Genomic DNA, 24,254 nt, shown 5'->3' with positions numbered 1-24,254 from the left:
CCTTGAGATTTTTTTCATCAAACAAGTGTGCCTTTGCCCAAAAAAGGTTGGGAAACACTGGGCTAAAGGCCTGATCCCTGTAATATGCGTAATGGGCCTCCTGATAAGATCCTATGTGCAGGATTTCCTCTCCTGCAGAGCACTGCTAGGTACATAAGGGGTGAGAGGATTTTCTCAGGATCCCGACCCCAAATTGTAAAGGGCTTTGTACAGCAGATCCAACACTCTGAATTTTGTTCAGTAGTTTGGTACTATAGCTAATTGGCAGCAGGTGTAACATGGTGCTGATAGTCTGCCAAGTCGCTGCATTTTGCAGTAGCTGGATTTTCTGCGTCGGCTTCAAGGATGTCCCTTAATGTGGGGTGGGGAGGCATGAGACAAGTTCAGAGCAAACAAAAAACCTAACTGCGCACTACTATCTGTCCTGAGTGTTTGGTGTAAGGTAAAGGTAAAGGGACCCCTGACCATTAGGCTCAGGCGTGACCGACTCTGGAGTTGCGGCGCTCATCTTGCTTTATTGGCCGAGGGAGCCAGCGTACAGCTTCCGGGTTATGTGGCCAGCATGACTAAGCCGCTTCTGGCAAACCAGAGCAGCGCACAGAAATGCCGTTTACCTTCCCGCCGGAGTGGTACCTATTTATCTACTTGCACTTTGATGTGCTTTCGAACTGCTAGGCTGGCAGGAGCAGGGACCGAGCAACGGGAGCTCACCCCGTCGTGGGGATTCAAACCGCCAACCTTCTGATTGGCAAGTCCTAGGTTCTGTGGTTTAACCCACAGCGCCACCAGCATCCCTATAGTGTTTGGTGTATGTGTGCATATATTGTTGCAGGCACCTGTCTGTCTCAAGAGACTGTGTGTGTGTGTGTGTGTGTGTATTATTTTCATCCCACTGTTTCTCCAAAGGGCTCGAAAGGGCATACATGAGCCATCCCAAGCCATCCTCACAATGACCTTGCTCTTAGGCTGTGATTGGGCCTAAGCCACCCAGTGTGTTCAATAGCTGAGTGGGGATATGAACCTGTTCTCCTAGGTCATGTGTAGGCAAACTAAGGCCTGGGGGCCAGATCCGGCCCAATCACCTTCTAAATCTGGCCCATGGATGGTCCAGGAATCAGCATGTTTTTACATGAATAGAATGCATCCTTTTATTTAAAATGCATCTCTGGGTTATTTGTGGGGCATAGGAATTCGTTCATTCCCCTCCCCAAAAAATATAGTCCGGCCCCCCACAAGGTCTGAGGGACAGTGGACCGGCCCCCTGCTGAAAAAGTTTGCTGAGCCTTGTCCTAGGCACACCACAATGCCACATCAGTGGCTGGATAGCTCAGTTGGTAGAGCATGAGATTCTTCATTCCAGGGTTGTGGGTTCAAGTCCCATGGTGGGTGAAAGGATAGGCTCCAACTTCCCCCAATAAAATATTTGAGGGGGCCCTGCGCCCCTCAAGTTGATGGGCATTGCCATTCAAATGGTGAGTGCTACATCATGTGATCGATTATGCAGGATGGGGCTTACCTGCCGCCCCCCCAAATTTTATTCAAGTTGGCACCCCTGGGTGAAAGATTCCCGCATTGCTAGGGCTTGGACTGGATGACCCTTGTGGACCCTTCCAACTCTACAATTCTATGGCCAGGTATGCATATTTCAAATTATTTATGCATATGAATAGATATTTGAAGAGTAGATATATATATATTCATATGCATAGATAATTTGAAATATCTATTTGAAGAGTATACATATTTCAAATGATCTATGCATATGAATATATGTTTGAAGAGTATACATATTTCAAATTATCTATGCATATGAATATATATTTGAAGAGTATGCATGTTTCAAATTATCTATGCATATAAATATATATTTGAAGAGTTGATAAGACCAATAATTTGCTGGCTGCTGAATTTCTTATTTTCAGTTTTATGTGAATTCTCCCTGAGAAGAAGGCGTGATGCACAAATTACCTTAAGTAAAGACATGCTAAGCATTATTAAGGGATAAAAGACGGAACTGTCCCGCCTTAAATGATTCGGATGTGTGTGTGATCCTCAGCTGCTTCGTGATGAATGATCTCAAAGGGCTTTTTAGCGCTCCTGTAAAGATATATGTATGTATTCCACTGACGCAGCTCAGTCCTCCCGCTGGCAAAGAGCTTTAGCATAATGCAGCAGCCGTCCATCCTTCCAAAGGCGAGAGCTGCAGCTGCCGGTTCTTTTAAACGCGCTCTTTCCAACGGGAAGCCCGAAGCCCTTCTCCCAAAAAAACCCCAGATTGTCGCTGATGCTTAATTTATTTAATTGCGTGTTGTTGTTGTTGTTGTTGTTTCCTACTCCGCTTACCGAAGATCGCCTGGCTCGGGGGATGGTTTCTTCCAGGGAGGGAATGACTTCGCTAAAATGCTGATACTATTAGTGCAATTAGACTAACTTTCCTTTACAATATCTAAAGAGAAAGAGAGACGACGTCGCCTCTCCCCGCAATTCCTGGGTCCGGCTCTGCTTCCCGAAGCTGGTTCCCAAGTGAAACCCGGAACGTGGGAATTCATGAACTGGATTTCCCAGGCGCTTTCCCAAACGGACGGACGGTTTTAGCACTGTAGCTTTCCCATCCTTCTCCAGGTTTTGCAGTAATCCGGAGAGCTGTTAAAAAAAAACAAGTACAAACTGAAAGTAAAAAGCAAAAAAACCAACCCACAAAAAACAGCCTAGCAGCAACAAGACGGAAGAGCTGTTATCCGGGGTGAGTTTTTTCTAAATATAATATAAATATAGATATATAAACATACACAGAGGGAGAGACAGAGACAGATCTCCTGCAGTCTAGGATGTTACACAATGCTATAAAGATGAAGGAGCCGCTTGAGGCTGTTGTATGTTTTAAAGGACTGGGGGAAAGAGAGAAAAGAAAGACTTTCTTGGTTCCCTGAAGCTTCCCCCGCCCTCCCAGCTGCCCTGATAAAAGGGCCGCTTGAGTCTTTCAGTCCATCGGGAAACAAGGATAGGAATTCAGATTTCTAATCGTGTTTTGCTGTCTTGGTCCCTTGTGCCTGTAACAGAAGGCTGATGGGGAAACGTTTGCTTGCTTAATTTTCACATTTTATTTTATCCTTGTGCCAGGAACAGCTTTACTTAAAAAGAAGAAGGAGTAGTGGTAGTTATGCTTGTCACTACTGTTCAAGGCAGAGGAGTAGGGCCAGTAAAGGAAAGTTGGCAACTTTGACTCTGGAAGCTTCTTCTAGTCAAAGGGACCCTTATACAGCAGTACCTCGGGTTACAGATGCTTCAGGTTACAGATGCTGCTAACCGAGAAATAGTACTTCGGGTTAAGAACTTTGCTTCAGGATGAGAACAGAAATTGCGTGGCGGCAGCGGGAGGCCCCATTAGCTAAAGTGGTACCTCAGGTTAAGAACAGTTTCAGGTTAAGAACGGACCTCCAGAACAAATTAAGTTCTTAACCCGAGGTACCACTGTGCTACCCTGTTTAAAGTGAGAGGTCTTGTCTTGTGTGAGCCTTAGCTATTTAACAGAAGTGCTGCACCAAAGTATCCCACGAAAAGGAAACAAATTGCTTCAGGTTTTTTGTCCCAGACAGTTAATCCAGGGGCAAGAGGATGCCAGTACTCTGCTTATTGGTCAATAAGCAGAGTCATTGAAACTATTTAAGGCAAGAAGCCATCCTTCAGAAAATGGAAGTCTTGGGCAAATGAAAAAATAAATAAATACAGACTTTTGTTGACATAAATGCAATCAAACCATGATGGGGACAACAAAAAGCTTGAGGAGCATGTTCCTATAAGTGCCAACCATAGAAAATATTTAAGTACAGCAGTAGCAGGAAATGAGATAGGGAGCTTTCAGCAATGACCGGAGTCAGATACGTGCTAAAAGAGGCAAACAAGATGGCAGAGAAATAAAATGAGTTGTTCACACTGGAAGTCTGAGGGCAGATAGATTCCTGTGCCTGAACCAACCAACCTGAAGAAGTGAGTGGTGACAAGGTTTTAGGCCTTACTGACAAATTAAAAACTGGCATATCATTGGGTTCAGATGGCACTGAGGACTCAAATGTGAAGTTGCTGGTCTTCTAACAAAAGTATGTATATCTTGACACTTAGATAAGCCTCCATACCTGCAGACTAGAAAGCGGTCAGTGGAACACCGGTTTTTAAAAGGGTTGCCTGCACAAAGCCTATAAGGACTATAAACTGGTTATTAATAGAAACTCTGTTATATATAAAGAAAGCTGAAGTTCTTGGACTGCAGAATTCTGTTCCTAAAATGAAAGCCTGTTCTCTTTTGTACTTGTATAGTGACAGACATAAAACACACAAAGCCTTGATTACGATGAAATAACATTTGCGTCCAATATCTTTTCTGATATAAAGTGAAGCGCAGTACAGTCAAACCTCAGGTTGAAGTAGCTTCGGGATAAGTATTTTCGGGTTGCGCGCTGCTGCGACCCAGAAGTAACGGCGCGTGTTACTACCGGGTTTCGCCGCTCGCGCATGCACAGATGGTCAAAATGACGTCATGCGCATGCGCAGAAGCGGTGAATCGTGAGACGTGCGGACGCGGGTTGCGTTCGCTTCTGGATGCGAACAGGGTTCCGGAACGGATCCCGTTCGCATCCAGAGGTACCACTGTATATCAAACTGGCTGTACCAGTGCCTCTAAAACACACCTCTGCCCTGTTTCCCTTTAGCAGATGCATTCGCTTCCAAGAAGTCATTGGTTCAAGAAGCTGCATGGTAGAAGATCAGAAATGCGGCCAATTTTTAATCACGGCCTTTGATGGCATCGGTTCCCCCATCACTGGTGGCAATGGAGAAGGACCAGGAGGTGAAGGGAAGTCAAGACCATCTGTGGAGTATGTTGCAGCAATTCTGAAGAGGCAACACCTGCTTCCTATGCCCAGACGTAAGGCATGAATGCAATGAGGAAGAAGAGATTTTGGGCATCCTGCTTCTGCTTAATGGCCATCTTTTTTCTGCTCGTCACCCTCCAGGTACTACAGATGCTCAGGGTCAGGAGTTGAGCACTGATTTAGGCTGAAACATGCCATACTCTTAAACTTAGGGTCATGGGTTCAAGTTCCACATTGGGCGAAGAATTTCTGCATTGCAGGGGGTTGGACTAGATGACCCTCGCGGTCCCTTCCAATTCTATGATTCTGTGGCAGGAATGTTGGCATGAAGAGAAGTGAGGGCAGGCTTGCCCACCCAGACAGCTTCAGCACAGTCCCCTGGGTTCCCAGGTCCTAAGGGAGACCCTCTTTTGCCTATCTTTCTACCCCAGGGGTATGGCATCTCCATGACCACCCAGATTGTATTTATATTTATTTATAAGGCACCAACTCAAATCAGAAAAACATTGTAGCTGTGTGCACCCAAAACACAACGGACTAAAATATAATAATACACCAAAGCAAATGACCAACAATAGATTTCTCTAAATAAAAACTCCTGACAAGAGCAAAACAAAAACACCTCGTTTTCAGCAGATGACAGAGCATCAAAATTGGGATTTCATTGGGATTGAACTAAGTTGTTGCGCATGCATTGAACAAGGCCTGTTCCTGCATCAGGATTTCCCCACTGTCTCCTTTACCCATGCCCCCCTAAATCTGCTCTGGAGGGTTGGAGGAACACCCAGACAAAGGGGGCGAAGGGGGGGAATTCTTATTGCGTGAGCAGACCTTGCGTGCATGCCACAGTTAGCACTACACTGAATTACATCCAATAGGAACAGTGTTCCAAAATACTGGGGCCGCTATTGGTGCCATGGATGTTGGACTCTCAGCCGTCATCTGCCCCAGCCAGCATGGCCAATGGTCAGGGCTGCTGGGAGTTGTGTACTCCTGCAACATCCTTTCCCTGAGGCAACGCTCCCAACATCTGCCCTCTGCTGATGAGCTTCCCCCATTGATGGATTTTTCATTAGTAAAGGAATTTGATGCATGCATGATATTAACATGTGAAGCTTTTAGCAGTACAGTGGTACCTCAGGTTAAGTACTTAATTCGTTCCGGAGGTCCGTACTTAACCTGAAACTGTTCTTAACCTGAAGCACCACTTTAGCTAATGGGGCCTCCCGCTGCTGCCGTGCCGCCGGAGCCCGATTTCTGTTCTCATCCTGAAGCAAAGTTCTTAATCTGAAGCACTATTTCTGGGTTAGTGGAGTCTGTAACCTGAAGCGTATGTAACCTGAAGTGTATGTGACCTGAGGTACTACTGTATGGAGGTAAATATTATGAGCTAATGCAGGGTTCCTCAACCTTTGCCCTCTGGACGTTTTTGGCCTACAACTCCCATGATTCCTAGCTAGCAGGACCAGTGGTCAGGGATGATGGGAATTGTAGTCTCAAAACATCTGGAGGGCTGAGGAAGCCTGAGCTTCTCAGGGATATACTGTTAAAAGACACAGCTGCAGTGGTTGATTGAAAAGTTGGCAGCCTAATGATGAAAACAATAATCCAACCAACCCAACATCTTAAGTCACATGAGAATAGTAAGGTCACAATCATTGAATCATTTCCCCAACTACTATCTACTAGAACTAAATTCTACAGAGACCAGTCCCTACCTTTTTCTCCATTGTAAAACAGGCCTCAGTGGGTGCTCTGTTATACAGAACGATAGTTCATGCCATGTATAATGAGACTTCAATAAGGATAGATTTCTCTTTCCCCTTGAAAGGTGGTTGTAGAGCTTGGAAAGTCTGAAAGGAAGATGACGAAAACCTCCATTTCACAAAACAGTGCACTGAAAGATGAAGAATGGCAGAAATACACCTATCTGTTTGTAAAGAAGCCGGAACTCCCCAGTGATACAAAGACCATTTTGAACAACGACCGATATCCTATCTTGCTGTGGTGGTCTCCGCTGACAGGAGAGACAGGGCGGCTTGGTCGGTGTGGACAAGACGCTTGCTTCTTTACTATCAACAGGACCTATCAGCACAATTCTATGACTAAAGCATTTCTGTTTTATGGTAAGAGGTTGGTTCATTTTATTCTTCAAGATGATGAGTGACTTTGCCTTTCCTCCTCGCTCACATGGTTCATTTATCTTGTAGCTGCCAAGCATAACAGAGAAAAGAAGTGGGGCCTGCAACAGAATGTTGCAGCGTGGCGTGCTGCTTTTCGGGGTCTGCTGCTTGGGATTCCAGCCACTCCATTTCAGTCCTCCTTTCTTCTGGGTTTTCTGTTCCCCACCATGGTCAGTGAGCATGCTATGGCCATTGATCTTACTGCCTTAAGTCCCCTCCCCCCAAAGGATGTTTCTGTACTCCTGCAAACCCTGAGATTTCCCCAAGTCTGCTGAAACCTCCCTTTTATGTGGGGATGGTGCCATTTTGGCTATATAAAGATTGGTACTCACAGCTGAACACTGGAAATGGAGATAATTAATGTGAATAGTCAGTTTTCAGAGAGGTAGCCATATTAGTTTCAAGCAAAAAACCCAGTTTTATCGTTACTATAAAGACCAACAGATTTACTTGGGCATAAATTCAGGTGCATGAATTGTTATCTTCAGTTGTAGTGTGTGTGTGTGTGTGTGTGTGTGTGTGTGCATACGTACACACTTTTAGAGGAAAAAATATTGCAAACAATGAAGACAAACGGTAACAAGATGTAAAAAGTACGGTCTGTGAAAAATCTACATACGTTTCACAACAATACTATTTGGTTGTAACACAATCATCCTAGCATTGCAGATCTTAATAATACCTTAAGTGGGACAGGAAACCATGATCTCAGTTCAAGCCTAAATGGACTGGCTACTTACTAAATAAGGACTGGCTACTTATTTTAATAAAAGCTCTTGGAAAATACCTATGGGGATCATAAGAAAACTTGTTATGTCAGTGACCTGCATGTTGCCCATCCGTAACTTAGACCATTATTTATTTATTTTGTCACAAACATTAAAGTATGAAATGTGCTCATAATTACAATCTTATTCTGCATTTTCTCATCATAAACCTTGTAATGCCTCTCTGTCTTTTTCTGGTCTGAAGCATATTTTTTATCATCTCTTCTATCCTTTAAGACATATTGTCTATCAGCTTGGCTAAGATTAATGCGTTGTATCAAATCAATCAGTCATCCTAGTGTTTCACCTTGGAAGTATCCTTTTATAGGCTTCTCTCTGCATATCCTTTATCTTCACCATTACGGTAGTAGACAGCTCTGACTTTATTTTCTCAGCAAGAATTGGACTCTGTTTGTTTACAATATCACCTAAAAGTTGTAATATCCACTTGAGGGTGCTCATAGTTCCCCAGTTTAATGCAGTTTTAAAAATTGTATTCAGTACTTCTCTAGTGGGTGCACTGATTTTTTTTTGCTGCTAATGTTGTCAAAGCCTCTGTTTCTGAAACCCAAGTCACAACATGCAGCTACTCTCTTTAAAAACCTGCAGCTGCCCCCAATGGATACAACTCAAATCCAGAAGCAGGAAAAGTAGATAAAAGTTTTGAAACAAGTTTCACAATTCCCATGGAGCTGGTGATTCTTGGGCTGAATTATTTTGGCTGTCAAGCACAAAACTGACTTTATTATCTCTCTCCTCAGAGCTGTAATAAAAATATTATTTTCACAATACATGTCCGCAGGATATTCCCTTTATAATTCAAAACCACATCTAGAGAGATTTATTATTCAGATAGACCCGAACACTGGAAGTTTAAGGGAATCAAGTTTTATTGAGCTTTTCTCAGAATGTATAGCATCCTTTTTATATATAACTTTAGATACCTATCACAGCACTTTTTATCCTGCAATGTTTTATGAACTCCAAATAGAAAACTAGCATAAACTTACAGTGCAGTCCTATAAATGTCTACTCAGAAACAAGTCCTGTTGAATTCAATGGGTCTTATATAGGATTGCAGTGTTAACTGTTTTATATTGCGAAGACCCATTGGGAACAGCCTTGCTGCAGCCTTTGTTGCTTACCTGCTTACTAGCAGAATCAGGATCCCATTTGTAGCTAAAATGGCATCACCCACACAGAAGTGGGAGTTCTCAGCAGATCTGGAGGAAATCCAAGGACTAGAAGTACAAAAAAAAAAAGCTTTAGGAAGAACCCAAGTGTATATCTGTGTACAGCTCACTGAGGACTGATGTCATGGACTGGTTGGACACAGAAGAATGGTGGGAAGAACCAGCTGGGGAACCACCAAGGGAAGAAGGCTCAATGCTCAGGGAGTGGTGGTGGGACAATGATGAATGGTCAGAGGGAGAAGAAGGAGGACTGGTAAGAGAAGGTGTTGGAATCTGAAGGGGTAACAGGGTTTAGTGAGCTGGGAGAGTCTGTGGCAGAGAGCAGTCCAGAACCAGAACCAGAGGCTGAAGCATGAAATTGGGGTAAGGGAGGCCAAGAAGCAGAGATGAGTCAGGCTGGTGAAGAGTCATGGGTGTCTCCCCCTTCTGCTGAGACCAGCTCCCTTCCCCCCTGGTCTCCCAGAACCAGAAGAGGCATGAAAAGGGTGAAGGAGAAGTTAGATTCACACAGGCACAGTCTCCTATCGCTTGGGGGGGGGGACCATGGAGAGGAGGGTACTTAGGCAGCTGTGATCTTCATTCTCAATGACTACTTCATAGGAGGCAAGACCTGACAGAGATGAGTTGCTGTGCTCATTAGGTCTGACACTCCGCCAAGTGGTCATGTTTTTGCCAATTAACTCCAGCTTGCACAGTGTGACTTGCCACTGGCTTGCTTCTGACAACTGAGCATCTCAACAGGCATGCTATCCAACTGTTGGTGTGTGTGTGATGAGTGGAATGGCAATCTTGGGGCAGGAGAAAGGGGAATGGAATGGAGTATGCTGGAAAATGGCTCTCTCAACAGAAGCACATGCAACATTCCATTGTGGGTCCCACTTGTTTTGCATGTTAGTAAGATGTTGGGGGGGGGAGCCATAGGTGAGAGAGGGGCGGTGATGGTCATGAATACTATGCTGCCTTGGTAATATGCTGTTCATATCATTCATGGGAGGGCAGCCAGGTTGAATAATGTTTTCCAATATTTCTTTCACTGGGAGCAATACTGGTTTCTTTCTCTCCCATTTGTATTTTCAACATCTAGGTACTGACTTCAGCATAGATAGTTTACCTCTCCCCCGAAAAGACCACCATGACTGGGCCCTTTTCCACGAGGAGTCACCCAAAAACAATTACAAGCTCTTCCAGAGACCTGCCATCACTCTGTTCAACCACACGGCAACGTTCAGCCGCCACTCACACCTGCCACTCACCACACAGTACCTTGAAAGCATTGAGGCCTTAAAATCCCTGAGGTACATGATTCCTTTGCAAAACAAGAACAGCTTGAGGAAAAGACTCGCACCCCTCGTATATGTACAGTCTGACTGCGATCCTCCCTCTGACCGGGACAGCTATGTACAGGAGCTTATGGCTCACATTGAAGTAGATTCCTATGGTGCCTGCTTGCATAACAGAGATCTGCCGGAGCAGCTTGAAAACCCTGCCTCCATGGATAACGATAACTTCTACAAGATACTTGCTCAGTACAAATTTGTCCTTGCCTTTGAAAATGCTGTCTGTGAAGATTATATCACTGAAAAGCTCTGGAGACCACTGAAGCTGGGTGTGGTACCAGTTTATTATGGCTCTCCTAGCGTCAAAGACTGGCTTCCTAGCAATAAGAGTGCAATCCTGGTCACAGGATTCTCACACCCCAAGGACCTGGCACAGTACATCAAAGCTTTGGATGCAGATGATGAGAAATATGAGGCCTACCTTGAATGGAAGCTGAAAGGGGACATCTCCAACCAACACCTGCTTGCTGCTATAAAGGAACGCACATGGGGAGTGCAAGATATCATGAAGGACAATTACATAGATGCCTTTGAATGTATGGTGTGCACTAGAATATGGGGAAATATGAGGAGACAAGCAAAGGTAATTATAAAGCCATCTGCCCTGTTATAGCCAGGCTTGCACCATCTCATGAGTCAGACTTGCCAGGTACTAATTGTAGAGTGGAGTCACTTTGTGGCAGGTGTGGAGACAAGCTCTCCAGGACCAAGGAGAGCTCCCAAGGAAAGGAAGGCAGATGTTGTTCTCCCAGAGTCCCGAGTTTATATGAGTCTTTATAAGAGGAATAAGGACCTTGTGGCATGTCAGCTGTGGTAGTACAGTGGTACCTCAGGTTACATACGCTTCAGGTTATATACGCTTCAGGTTACAGACTCCGCTAACCCAGAAATATTGCTTCAGGTTAAGAACTTTGCTTCAGGATGAGAACAGAAATCATTCTCTGGTGGCGCGGCACCAGCAGGAGGCCCCATTAGCTAAAGTGGTGCTTCAGGTTAAGAACAGTTTCAGGTTAAGAACGGACTTCCGGAACGAATGAAATACGTAACCCGAGGTACCACTGTATTCCAACTCCTATCAGACTTAGCAGCATGGACATGGTCATGGGTAGAAGGGAGTTGGAATCCAACAACATCTGCAGGGCCACAGGTTCTTTGCTTTCTAATACCCTCTTCCCCCAGTCTCATATTCTGTGAGTTCAACTCTTCTCCAGCTGCCTACAATATTGCAGTGAAATAATTCATCAGGCATTGCCTTGAGTGAAATTGCTGCTGACTTGGTCTTCAGTTAGCAGTCAAGGCTGACCTACAGAGTGGGTTGCACACATCAAGCAATGATTAGATCTAATGACAGCCCACAGTTTATTAAACTGCAATATTTCACAGCCTCTTGAGTGAAACATAATGCTTGTTTACAGAATCGCCGCAGCATTAAAAAAGACTGCAAGAAGTGGCAGGCACATTTTCATCCAAGCCCTGTCAAGTTTGCATCCCTGGCTTTGGCCTGGGAGAGCGGGATACAATAACAAATAAAAATTATTATTATTATTAAATTCATCAAGCATGTTTCAGCCGTTCGAAGCTACACGGAGCGAACATGTAGACCTCATTCCTAGCTCAGTGGGGAGGGGAGTCTTTTTTAGACGGAGGGCTGCATTTGCAATGCGGAGCCATGCACACAAATGGCGCTATATAAATAAATACATGATGGTGATAATACCTGTGTAATATGAAATCCAGCACAACTGTTGTGCTAGTGGAAGATGGCTGTGCGACAGGTTGTGCTTACAACAGTCTGTTGTGCAACCAGCCATCAGAACCATTCCGGCTTCCTGCACTTTCTCTTGTGCAAGCCATTCCACTAAAATAATAATAATAATAATAATAATAATAATAATAATAATAATAATAATTTTTATTTATACCCCGCCCTCCCCAGCCAAGGCCCCTGCCCCACTATTTACCAGTAAGTGAAAGTGAGTGTATATTCATCCCTGCTTACGTGGTGGTTGATAAAATTCAGACTGTGTCCTCCCACCTCTCTTTCTCTCTTTTTCTCTCTCAACCAGGGAATGTTACCCAAAAAGTGGAATGCAGAAGCAAGCCACCTGAGCTGCCCTAAACCTCAACCATTTGTTTTTTCGTCTCGCAATGCGCACAGAACGGCACTGCGGGAGATGTGGATACCGAGCTTTGAGCAGTCCAAGAGAGAAGCTCACGCGCTGAGGCAGCTGGTCGAAAGGAACAGAAATTTCACAGCTCAGGAGTTTTGGACTATGGTGTTTAGAGAATGAGTTTAGAGGGAGACAATAGGCCCTTGACTCAAGCTAGAGGGGGAAACAAGCTAACACAGAGGAGCCTCTATGAGGAGCTGTTGTTTGTCGGTTGCCTTAATAAGATAGGAAGCAGTTTTAACCACTGAGATGATGAGAAATCATCGCATTCAGCGAATACTAATCCAGGAGACGAAGGACCCAGTTGGGTCATCTTATATTTTTTATACTAACGTATAAACTATTAATATAAATTATTAGTGTAATTAACATTGGAGCATTCACAGCAAAATGCAGCCATCTGCACTTTACTTTCCCAGTGTGTGTGTGTGTGTGTGTGGTTTATTTTGCCTCTGCAGTTCCTCCCACCCTTGAGTTGGATATGTGTCAAGTCTTCCATCCAGATGGTTTGGTTTCCTGGCATCGCTCAAGCGAAGGGCCTTGTCTAAAGGGGTGGCCTTGCTGCTTATGTCATTTCTGCACCTGACAGGAAGCCAGGCCGTGCAGGAGAAAGGAGGACCTTGCAGATGAATCGCAGAGCAGTGTAGGAGGAGGAGGAGCAACCTCAGGGGCAGTGTGCCAAATGCTCTGGGAGGGGGGGATGGTTTACGGAAAGCAGGCCTTAGAAATAGAGTCTCACCTAATGTCAGGGAACTGACATCGGAGCTAGAGGCAGAGGGAAGGCTCTCAAATGATGCTGGAGAAGGGCCCAGCAGGGAGAGAGGCAGCTCCGCAGATGGGGAAGCAAATCAGCGCAACACCAGGGATATAGAGGGGCAGATGGGGGAATCGGCGAGAGGGCTCCAGGACTCTTCACCGGACACCAGCGGGGAGAGCACGGGTCCTCCGGTACCCACGCCCACCCTGCGCAGAAGACTTCCGCGCAGAGAGAGTAGGAGGAGACTGGGTGTCAAACAACTTTTATGTTGGAAAAGATTTAAGAAACGCCCACTGACGGATTCTGCTAGCGACTGAGGCAGCCACGAAGTGAAGGGCTGCCCAGACTGAAAGGTTTAGCAAGGCAACAAAGCCTGGAGAGGCGGCAACTTACGCACGAGCAGCCCATACACATTACACCTAAGTGTGGTCCCTGTTATTGGAGACTGGATTTTGTGCCACTCTGGCAAATTCTGTAAAGAGCCACTTTGTGGTTTGAATGAAGGACCTTGTTTCTTTTCATTTCTGGCTGGGCCAGGGTGATGGAGATGTCATCTATTGAACAGCATTATAAACAGCAATGGCAAGGCAGCATGTCCATGCTCTGAAGCATTTCTCTTAAGGAGGGAGGGCTGACCATGCAGAGACTCATGGAGGCAGGGATTTTCTTTTGTTAAGACCTGCACAATATCAGATGATTTGGGGCTTGATTTGAGTATCTTTATGGTTTTCGTTACTTGGGACTGGAAGTACGGGGCCAAAAGACTTCTTCACGCACAGTCAGTGTCGCTTTTCCCAACATGCTGATTCCAGGGGGAAATAAAAGAGGGGGAAATCCTTTTATCAGTGAAAATTGGTGCTTTTTACCTAGCTGTTAAAAAAGTACAACAGCCCTACCAGGGAAAAAATGGCAACTATGTGTTGCCACGATTTTTTCCTGCTAAGACTCTTGGTTTTGTTTTTTAACAGCTGGGGTAAGATAAAGCTATAGGGACCCCTGACCATTAGGTCCAGTCGTGACCGACTCTGGGGTTGCGGCGCTCATCTCACTTTATTGGCTGAGGGAGCCGGCGTACAGCTTCTGGGTCATGTGGCCAGCATGACTAAGCCGCTTCTGGCGAACCAGAGTAGCGCACGGAAATGCCGTTTACCTTTCCTCTGGAGCGGTACCTATTTATCTACTTGCACTTTGACGTGCTTTCAAACTGCTAGGTTGGCAGGAGCAGGGACCGAGCAACGGGAGCTCACCCCGTCGCGGGGATTTGAACCACCAACCTTCTGATCAGCAAGTCCTAGGCTCTGTGGTTTAACCCACAGCGCCACCCGCATCCCAACAGCTGGGGTAAACAAGTACAAATTGGGCTGATAGAGGTTTCCCCTCCCCTCCGCTCGCTGCGTCAACATGTTCTCATCACTGCATGTGGAACGGGGACAATTTAGGACTACATCATTATCTGCAGCATCAAGACCTGACAAGACATAATCAAGGCTCACAAACACACAGCTTGTTGCTCTTGATCACGCATTTTGTTTGTGGTGAGCGACGGAGGCCATGCTGGGTGGCAAGAACAGCGATAGCGCTGCAGGTTTGACCTCTCTGACCAAACACACCTCAGAGCAGGTGGGTGGGTCTATCAGAATATTCCTTTGCTCAGCATGTTTATGCATCATCCGTTCCCACCCCGACCCCCAGCCTCAGCAGTTTCCGTTGTTACTTGGCAGACTGAAATTTCCTGATACGGAGGAAGAATATAAAATGCATTAGCACTTGGCACTCATATGTTGAGATCTGGAGACAGGCCAAAAAGTGCTGGTTAAGATTTACCCACCATCTAGTGTTTAAAAAGGGAACATCCACAGACAGGGGCTGCAATCCAGATTCTTGGGCATCATTCCAAATATCCTCGGTAGCATATTTACAACACCACTTCCTACTCAGAAGTAAGCCCCACTGTACTCAATGGAGCTTGCTCCTAGGTAAGTGTGCTTGGGACTGCAGCCTTGAATTTTGCCCCACTAACACAGGCCTGCACATTAATGCGCAGGGGTGATGAGAATTGCCCAGCTACATTGGTGTTAGCCGCCCTGAGCCCAGGGAGGGCGGGGTATAAATAAAATTTATTATTAGTATTATTATATTTAGAGACCCACAGATTTAGAGACCCACAGCCAGTGTGGTGTAGTGGTTAAGAGCGGTGGACTCGTAATCTGGGGAACCGGGTTCGCGTCTCCGCACCTCCACATGCAGCTGCTGGGTGACCTTGGGCCAGTCACACTTCTCTGAAGTCTCTTAGCCTCACTCACCTCACAGAGCGTTTGTTGTGGGGGAGGAAGGGAAAGGAGAATGTTAGCCGCTTTGAGACTCCTTAAAGGGAGTGAAAGGCGGGATATCAAATCCAAACTCTTCTTCTTCTTCTTCCTCAGTCAGTCTATGCAGACCAAAGCTCACCATAGTATTTTTTTTTTTAAAAGGAGCAATGCTTCTATTCATTCTCATCACATTTAATTTGGTTATCTTAACTTTACGTACTTAAACAAAACAAAACAAAACCAGCCCCCTCTTGGGCTTCAACCGGACTCCTTTCCAGCATCCATCAGTTTCATTGATCTGGTGTCTGCTGACCCTCTTCCCTCTTTGACGTGGTTCTTGGCATTTCTCAGAACCTCAAGAACAAGCTGGCAACCATAACGCTTAGCAAAGGTCTCCCTATAAATTCAATCAAAGTGAAAGCTGTATCCTTTGGCCAGGCTGGAATGCTTCTGAGTGCAGACGATCAGCCTGCCCTTGTAAAAAGCTTTCCATCTACAGAGGGAGGGATTGTGATGTGTATCGTCATTAAAATACAGTGGTATCTTGGGTTACAGATGCTTCAGGTTACAGACTCTGCTAACCCAGAAGTAGTACCTCAGGTTAAGAACTTTGCTTCAGGATGAGAACAGAAATTGTGCGGCGGTGGCAGCAGAAGGCCCCATTAGTGGTACTTCAGGTTAAGAACAGTTTCAGGTTAAGAATGGACCTCCAGAACGAATTAAGTTCTTAACCCAAGGTACCACTGTATTCCCAAAGAGGAATGGGTTTTTTCAACAGCAGGGTGAGCTCTGTTGCCTTTCATTGTCCCTCAATTGCCACAAACATAGGAGCCAACTCCTAGGGGCTGAGGACCCTTCACCCTCCAATAAAATAAACTGCAACATTTATGGGCATTGCCATTCAAATGGTGTGCGTATGCCGTGTCTTGTGACTGATTATGCAGGGCAGGCCTTATCTGCCCCCCCCCCATATTTTATTCAAGTTGGCTCCCCTAGCCACAAACAGACTTTGGATCACAAGACGTTTCCACCCATTCCAGGCAGGGTGTATATTCTACTCCCCCCCCACACCATATCCTGCCAGTTTATCAACTGTAGGGTTTTCTGGGTGCTCTTTAAAAGAAAGGAAGAAAGATAAAGAAAAGAAAAGAAGGAAGGAAGGAAGGAAGGAAGGAAGGAAGGAAGGAAGCTTTCATTCCCTGTTTATTTAAACTTCGAAATTTGCTCTGGTAAGGAAGAGCTGGTGGTTTCATGGCTGACACAAGACCAGCTAATCTGGCATCATGGCATTGGTTGATTGACAGGTGGGCAGCAATAAAACTGCTAGCACATTTGTAAAGCTAAGCAGGGTCTAGTATGGTTTCAGATTGGATGGGAGACTGCATGCTGATATTCTTGAATTGCAGGGGGTTGGATGACTCTCGGGGTCCCTTCTATTTCTATGATCTACGATCTAGAGTTAGGGGAGAGCAGTGAGGCAGCCAAGTTTGCTGATACTAAATTGTTCAGGGTAGTTAAAACAAAAAAGGATGGTGAGGAGCCCCATCTGATCTCTCCAAACGGAGTGAATGGGTAGTAAAAAGGTAGGATAGCTCAGTCAGTATAAGCATGAGATTCTTAATCTCAGGCTCATGGGTTCGAGCTCCATGTTGGGCAAAAAGATTCCTGCACCACAGGGGGGTTGGACTAGATGAGCTCATGGTCCCTTCCAGCTCTACAATTCTATGGTTTTCTAAAGTGACACGTGCAATTCAATGTAAAGCTGTGTACAGTGGTACCTCGGCTTACAAACACCTTGGGTTACAAACACTTCAGGTTACAGACTTGGCTAACCCGGAAGTACAGTGGTACCTCGGGTTAAGAACTTAATTCGTTCCGGAGGTCTGTTCTTAACCTGAAACTCTTCTTAACCTGAAGCACCACTTTAGCTAATGGGGCCACGCGCTGCCGCCACACTGCAATTTCTGTTCTCATCCTGAAGCAAAATTCTTAACCCGAGGTACTATTTCTGGGTTAGCGGAGTCTAACCTGAAGCATCTGTAACCCAAGGTACCACTGTAGTACCTTGGTTTAAGAACTTTACCTCAGGATGAGAACAGAAATCACGGTGCGGTGGCATCGGGAGGCCCCATTAGCTAAAGTGGTACCTCATGTTAAGAACGGTTTCAGGTTAAGAACGGACCTCCAGAACAAATTAAGTTCGTAACCAGAGGCACCACTGTACAGCAATGCATATCAAGACAAAAAAACCCCTTAAATTCACATGTACACTCATGACGTCTGAACTGGCAATGATTTACCAGGAATTTGACTGGTTGAGGTGGATAGCTTGATGAAGATGTCAACGCAGTGTGCAGCAGTTATGAAAAAGGAAAATTCTGTGCTAGGATCCAAATGATAATTTGGGTGATTTTCCTTAGCACATTTTCCGTAGGCAGTGTTGCATGAGTCAGCTACTGAGATGCACTTAAATGAGTCTTTGTGACAGAATCTGTATTTTAACCTATTATATGTTTGAGTCATTTGTGTAAAAGGAAAAGGAAAAAGCAGGACAAATGGAGATCTTTGTTGAAGGACATCTCCAAGAATATCCATTTGACTCTTGGTAGTAAAATAACCAGCGCAAAGCTGCAGCTGCAGCAGAACACTTGTGCTGACTGTAAACATGTACACTGAGATGGAAGGCCCAGGATATGTTTTCGCTGGCTCAGTCAAAATGGCAGAGTTATTGTGTGTTGGCCGGAGGGTTGGGGTTGGAGGAACAAATAGCTTAAATTGCAAGCAACTGCTAGGAGGACACATTAGGGCATGAATAATTTAGTGTCCATGAAAAATTGAATTCTACTGAAGGGGAGCTTTTGTGGCACATTTATGATTTGGAAAGATGAGACTATGCAGCAGAAACGGAAGGAGCAAGATGGCAAATGTGGGTAAACTCGCATAGAAGGGCAGAAGAATCATGTCTCACTCCAAACAGCTCTACATTTTTGCTGCAATGTTTACAGGTCTACTTTTTTTTGGTAAGTCTATAGGCCTTCTGAGGAATGGCTCCTCCCATTGTCCCCTGCTTCCCCCTTGATCCTGGCATAGCCTCCTGGAATAATAGACATATCCTGCTTTGCTTCGACCCCGCGCCCGAAAATTCTAACTCCTTAGCATCTCACGTTCCCAACGGAGACCATGCCATACAAGAATAACATCATACAGTATTTAAACAGTGTGCTTAAAACCAAGTACCAGTAGCTCTTTTTCTTAACGAAAAGCTGTGGGGATCCGCTATCCAGATTAAGATTGCTGAATGGGGAAGGGGGATTAACCTTTCCACAAGGAGCATTATTCACCCTTCTTCCCAGCAAATACTGCCTTGGGGAGCAAATAGCAGCTTTTTTCTGGGGAGAGGGCTTCACAATGAGAAAATGAGACAAATTGAATCATAGAATCATAGAGTTGGAAGAGACCACAAGGGCCATCGAGTCCAACCCCCTGCCAAGCAGGAAACACCATCAGAGCACTCCTGACATATGGTTGTCAAGCCTCTGCTTAAAGACCTCCAAAGAAGGAAATTCCTCTCCTGTGGACTGGCCTGATCTGAGGATTGGGGCCCCTGAGAATGCATTTATTTAAAAAGAGCCAGTTCTAAGCATGCTATTTAAATATACTTCTAATGCAGCATGTAGTCTTGCTCTTGCACAGCTGGACTACCATAACAAATTATACATGGGGCCACCTTTGAAGACAGTTCGGAAACTGAAGATAGTGCAGAATGCAACTCCTAGATTGTTAACTGGTGATCTATGACTGCACCATGCTAGTGTTTCATCAGTCAGTTGCACTTCCAGTTCGTTTCCAGGTTAGATTCAAAGTGCTAGTTTTGACATTTGAAGCTCTTCATGGTTCAGAGCCAGAGAACCTGGATGTCATGGACTGGTTCAACACAGAGGAATGGTGGGCTGGTGAACCCACAAGAGAAGAAGGCTCAGAGCCAGGGGATTGGTGATAGGATGATGATGAGTGGTCAGAGGGAGGAAAGTGGGAGAAGACTGGGAGGAAATGTGAGAAGCCATAGAGATAACAGGGCATAGTGAGCAGGGAGAATCTATGACAGACTCAGAAGCAGGAGAGGAGGGAGGGAGACCAAGAGGCATAGATGAGCCAGGGTGGTGAAGAAGCCAAAGAGTCTCCCCTTCCTGCTGTGACAAGCTCCCCTCCCCACTGATCTCCCAGGACAAGAAGGGGTATGAAGAGGGAGGAGCAGAGACAGGTGCTTCTGCAGAGTCTCAGCTTGCTTTGGAAAGATAGGGACCTTCAGTCTCCACAACTGCCTAATAATAATAATAATAATAATAATTTATTACTTATACCCTGTCCCTCTGGCTGGGCCTCCCCAGCCACTCTGGGCGGCTCCCAACAGAATATTAAAAACACGATAAAACATCAAACATTAAAAACTTCTCTAAACAGGGCTGCCTTCAGATGCCTTCTAAAAGTCAGATAGTTGTTTATTTCCTTGACATCTGGTGGGAGGGCGTTCCACAGGGCAGGAGCCACTTCCGAGAAGGCCCTCTGTCTGGTTCCCTGTAGCCTCACTTCTCACAGTGAGGGAACCGCCAGAAGGCCCTTGGAGCTGGACCTCAGTTTCCGGGCATAACAATGTGGGTGGAGACAGTCCTTTAGGTATACTGGGCTGAGGCAAGACATACCAAAGAAGAGTTGCTGTGTTCATTAGGCCTGACATTCCTGTACAGATTGTGCTTTTTTCTAATAAGGAGTTAACTTCACTCACTCCATGTGATTTATTGCTGGCTTGCTCCTGACACTGAAGAATCGCTTCTTTCCATGTGTGCCCTCCTGTACATTAATATCTTCAGCAGATACTTTGCTTCATCTGTACTATCCTTTTACAGCAGTATCACGTTACCATTTTAAACAGCCACTCAAGGCTTCCCTCAAAGAATCTTGGATACTATAGTTTGTTAAGGGTGCTTTGTTAGGAGACTCCTATTGCCAACACAGAGCTACAATTCTCAAAGTTGCCTGGGAAGAAGAGTTTGATCTTTAAACCACTCTGTAGCTGTGTCAGTGGAATAGAGGTCTAACAACTCTCAGCACCCTTAACAAATGTCTGCAAAGGGATGCAGACAGTGTGATCAAGCACAAGCCCACAAATCCAACTCATGGTCAGTATACCCTTTTGTATGTATATGAATGAACAAGACATAGAAAAGCTTTCTAACTACAGAAACCAATGAGCAGTGAATGGAACAAGCTTCCTAGGTGTTATGTACTGAGTTGAATAGGGTCCAAAAGGAAGCAGTCGGATTGGTCCTATAACAATAGGATTCAGAATGCAGCAGTCTGATTGGTCCTAGAACCATAGGGTCCAGAATGCAGCAGCCTGATTGGTCCTAGAACAATGCAGCAGTATGATTGGTCCGCAGGAGCCACCCAATCCAGCTCCAGGTGGAAGCGAATCCGCAACCTGATTGGCCTACAGGAGAATCCCAGAATTAGCCAGTCACGTGCGGCCCATTGTGTAAATAATGTATATAAAGCAGATATTTTGGGGAAACATCTCCTTTCTTGGATAGTTTGGCAGATACCTGCCAGGAAAGGCTTAAGTATAGAATATCCTGTTTTAGAACGGGGGTTTGGAGTAGATCATCCATCTGATCCAACATTGACTAAAGATGGACAATAGTTTTTATGAGGGAACTGAAAACAGTTCAATAGTCATTTTGCTTCCCTTGTATGCAAGTGTGAGTGTGTGCACAGGCACACAGACACACTTCTTTTGTTTGATTGTCACATTCGATCAAAGGAATTATGTAGGCTTTGAAACAATGCACAAACCTGCAGCCTGCCTACTGCCTACCAAAGGCAAGAACGGGGCGAGAGCACAAACAGTGTGATGGCTGTTTCAAATCGCTTTCTACTCTCCCAAAAGAAAGCTTAGTCTGTCTCCAGTCTCCTGTAATTCTGTGAAAGGTTTCATATGCACCTTTCTCACGCACCAGGAAAATCGCCTTTTGCATTTCTACAACGGGAACGTGAAACCTACAATCCCTGGAACATACAGCTGATCTTAAAAATCTCTTCTTCATTCTCTCCCATTATGACGACATCGCATGTGTGTGCTAATTGCTGAAAAATGCTTTTAGGATCACAGAGGGAAATGATTTCCAAACACACACAGAGATCTTTCAGTTGTGGAATGCTCCTCTCCCACAGTGAGATTTCTTTTCATACTTTCCGAACTAAGGTATCTGCAGGAAGACCAAAGCCATCTGCCTTAGAATGGTGTGTGTGTGTGTGTGTGTGTGTGTGTTGCAGAAGGTTCAGTTCTAGAGAGTTCACATCCATGGTGGTGGCCGGGTCTATTTTCCCCGAGTTTTGCTCAGCAGGAACTGAGAGGTGCAGATGAAGATGGGGTGGGGGGAGGAATCAATTCAGTTCACATCAGAAAGTGAACGCACCTAATTCACACTTCCCGAAGCAATATATGACCCGAAACATAGCCAGTCTTCGGAATTTGTATTTCTCAGTGTTTGGCATGAAACACCCAGGTCAAGGTGTGAGTCAAACAAACATAGGAATTCCCCACCCCCCAAAAAAGCTGAAGTGTTATGGAGCTTGCTGTAGTCTATTTTACTTTATTTATTATAACTGCATTCCATTCTTCCTCCAAAAGGGCTGCAAACACACAAGAACTAAACAAATTGAGAGCAGTACATGTGAAAAGGATCTAGGAGTCTTGGTTGACCACAAACTTGACATGAGCCAACAGTGTGACGCAGCAGCTAAAAAAGCCAATGCAATTCTGGGCTGCATCAATAGGAGTATAGCATCTAGATCAAGGGAAGTAATAGTGCCACTGTATTCTGCTCTGGTCAGACCTCACCTGGAGTACTGTGTCCAGTTCTGGGCACCACAGTTCAAGAAGGACACTGACAAAGTGGAACGTGTCCAGAGGAGGGCAACCAAAATGGTCAAAGGCCTGGAAACGATGCCTTATGAAGAACGGCTAAGGGAGCTGGGCATGTTTAGCCTGGAGAAGAGGAGGTTAAGGGGTGATATGATAGCCATGTTCAAATATATAAAAGGATGTCACATAGAGGAGGGAGAAAGGTTGTTTTCTGCTGCTCCAGAGAAGCGGACACGGAGCAATGGATCCAAACTACAAGAAAGAAGATTCCACCTAAACATTAGGAAGAACTTCCTGACAGTAAGAGCTGTTCGACAGTGGAATTTGCTGCCAAGGAGTGTGGTGGAGTCTCCTACTTTGGAGGTCTTTAAGCAGAGGCTTGACAACCATATGTCAGGAGTGCTCTGATGGTGTTTCCTGCTTGGCAGGGGGTTGGACTCGATGGCCCTTGTGGTCTATTCCAACTCTATGATTCTATGAAATTAAAAGATCTAAACATAGTTGTTTTAAAATACCGCATATATATCAAAATGAACTGAAAGGTAATTTGGTAGGCATTTCTATTGTTTTCTCTCTACCCAACACAAGAAAAAGTTTAAATACTACGACCTTGAGATACAGTTGCAATCAAAACTATTCAACCCCCATTGCAAATCAGGTTTATTATCAAAATTTATAGACGTTCAGCTGTTTGCAATAAGCAAATCAAAGAAAAGCAATTGAACTAGCTTAACACAAACAGATGCTTCAAGTGGTTACTCCAAATTCAGCTGAATTCAACTTATACAGTTGTACCTTGGTTCTTGAACAGACTGTGTTCCAGGAGTCCGTTCAACTCCCAGAACCATTTGAAAACCAAGATGCGGCTTCTGATTGGCTGCAGAAGCTTCTTGCAGCCAATCAGAAGCTGTGTCGGATGTTCGGCTTCTGAAAATCATTCGAAAACCGGAACACTCACTTCTGGTTTTCGATCGTTTGGGAGCTGAAACTTACAAGTTCCAAGGCGTTCGGCAACCAAGGTATGACTGTACTGGTTTCTCCAGTCTCACTATTATTCCACCCCTGATTTGCAATGGGGTGGAATTGAATAATTTTGATTTCAACAGTAACAAATGTTCACTTCTTGCTGCCGCTACTGTGCTCCACCAGCAAGTGTTCACACCACTGAATGTAGGTAGCAGACCCACCTTCTATTCCTGGCAGGGAGGAGTAGGAAAAGTGTCTTTATCGAAGCTTCTCCTTAGGATCCTGGCTTAGCTTTTCCCAAAGCCGTTTAGCTCTGCCTTGACCTCGTTCTTAAGGCCAAGTTGCTGGGAAACGTGACCCTCCCACTCCCTCTAACCAGCTGCTGCCTCACCCTCCAGCGACCCACTGCTCTCACCACAGCATCATCTTATATGGGGTGACGTCTGCATTGGCAATCTTGCCACACTGCTGGCTTTCCTCTGCTTACCGTACTTTTGGCCAGGCTGATCACACTGCAGAGCCAATGGAGAGCCACCTGACACCAGCACATTATTAGTGCATCATCGCCTTATTCACTCCATGTGTGCAGCTGAATGTAATATGGATTCCCAGCTCTTTTTTGTTGTTGGTTGCATTGCAAACAATAGTATCTTGCATGAGGACACTTTATTTTAAAATGAAGGTTGACCTCTAGAGGTTCATATTTATGAAAACATGGTTTTCACTTTGTTACATACTTTGATCTATATTTTTTATATTTGACAGCTGGCTCTGGGTTGTG

General features: G+C 45.1%; 1 protein-coding gene across 3 annotated transcripts; it reads left to right on the top strand.

Moving 5' to 3' along the window:
• The first annotated feature begins 2,525 nt into the window (after positions 1-2,525).
• FUT10 (fucosyltransferase 10) lies at positions 2,526-12,929 on the top strand. Of its 3 annotated transcripts, none has more exons than XM_082205010.1 (5): positions 2,526-2,743; positions 4,710-5,009; positions 6,700-6,994; positions 10,096-10,931; positions 12,415-12,929. In XM_082205010.1, exons 2-5 carry the CDS (start codon positions 4,929-4,931, stop codon positions 12,637-12,639), a joined length of 1,437 nt encoding a protein of 478 aa, XP_082061136.1. In that variant the 5' UTR covers positions 2,526-2,743; positions 4,710-4,928; the 3' UTR covers positions 12,640-12,929. The 3 variants fall into 3 exon arrangements, with proteins under 3 accessions (XP_082061136.1, XP_082061137.1, XP_082061135.1); XM_082205011.1 differs by having other exon boundaries at positions 4,707-4,921; XM_082205009.1 differs by having other exon boundaries at positions 4,707-5,009.
• The last annotated feature ends 11,325 nt before the right edge of the window (positions 12,930-24,254 follow it).

This window comes from Podarcis vaucheri, assembly GCF_965113315.1.
Source record: "Podarcis vaucheri genome assembly, chromosome: 17".
Classification (NCBI taxonomy): Eukaryota; Metazoa; Chordata; class Lepidosauria; order Squamata; family Lacertidae; genus Podarcis; species Podarcis vaucheri.
Note: the sequence above shows the minus strand (reverse complement) of the source record. Positions and strands in the feature narration are given on the sequence as shown.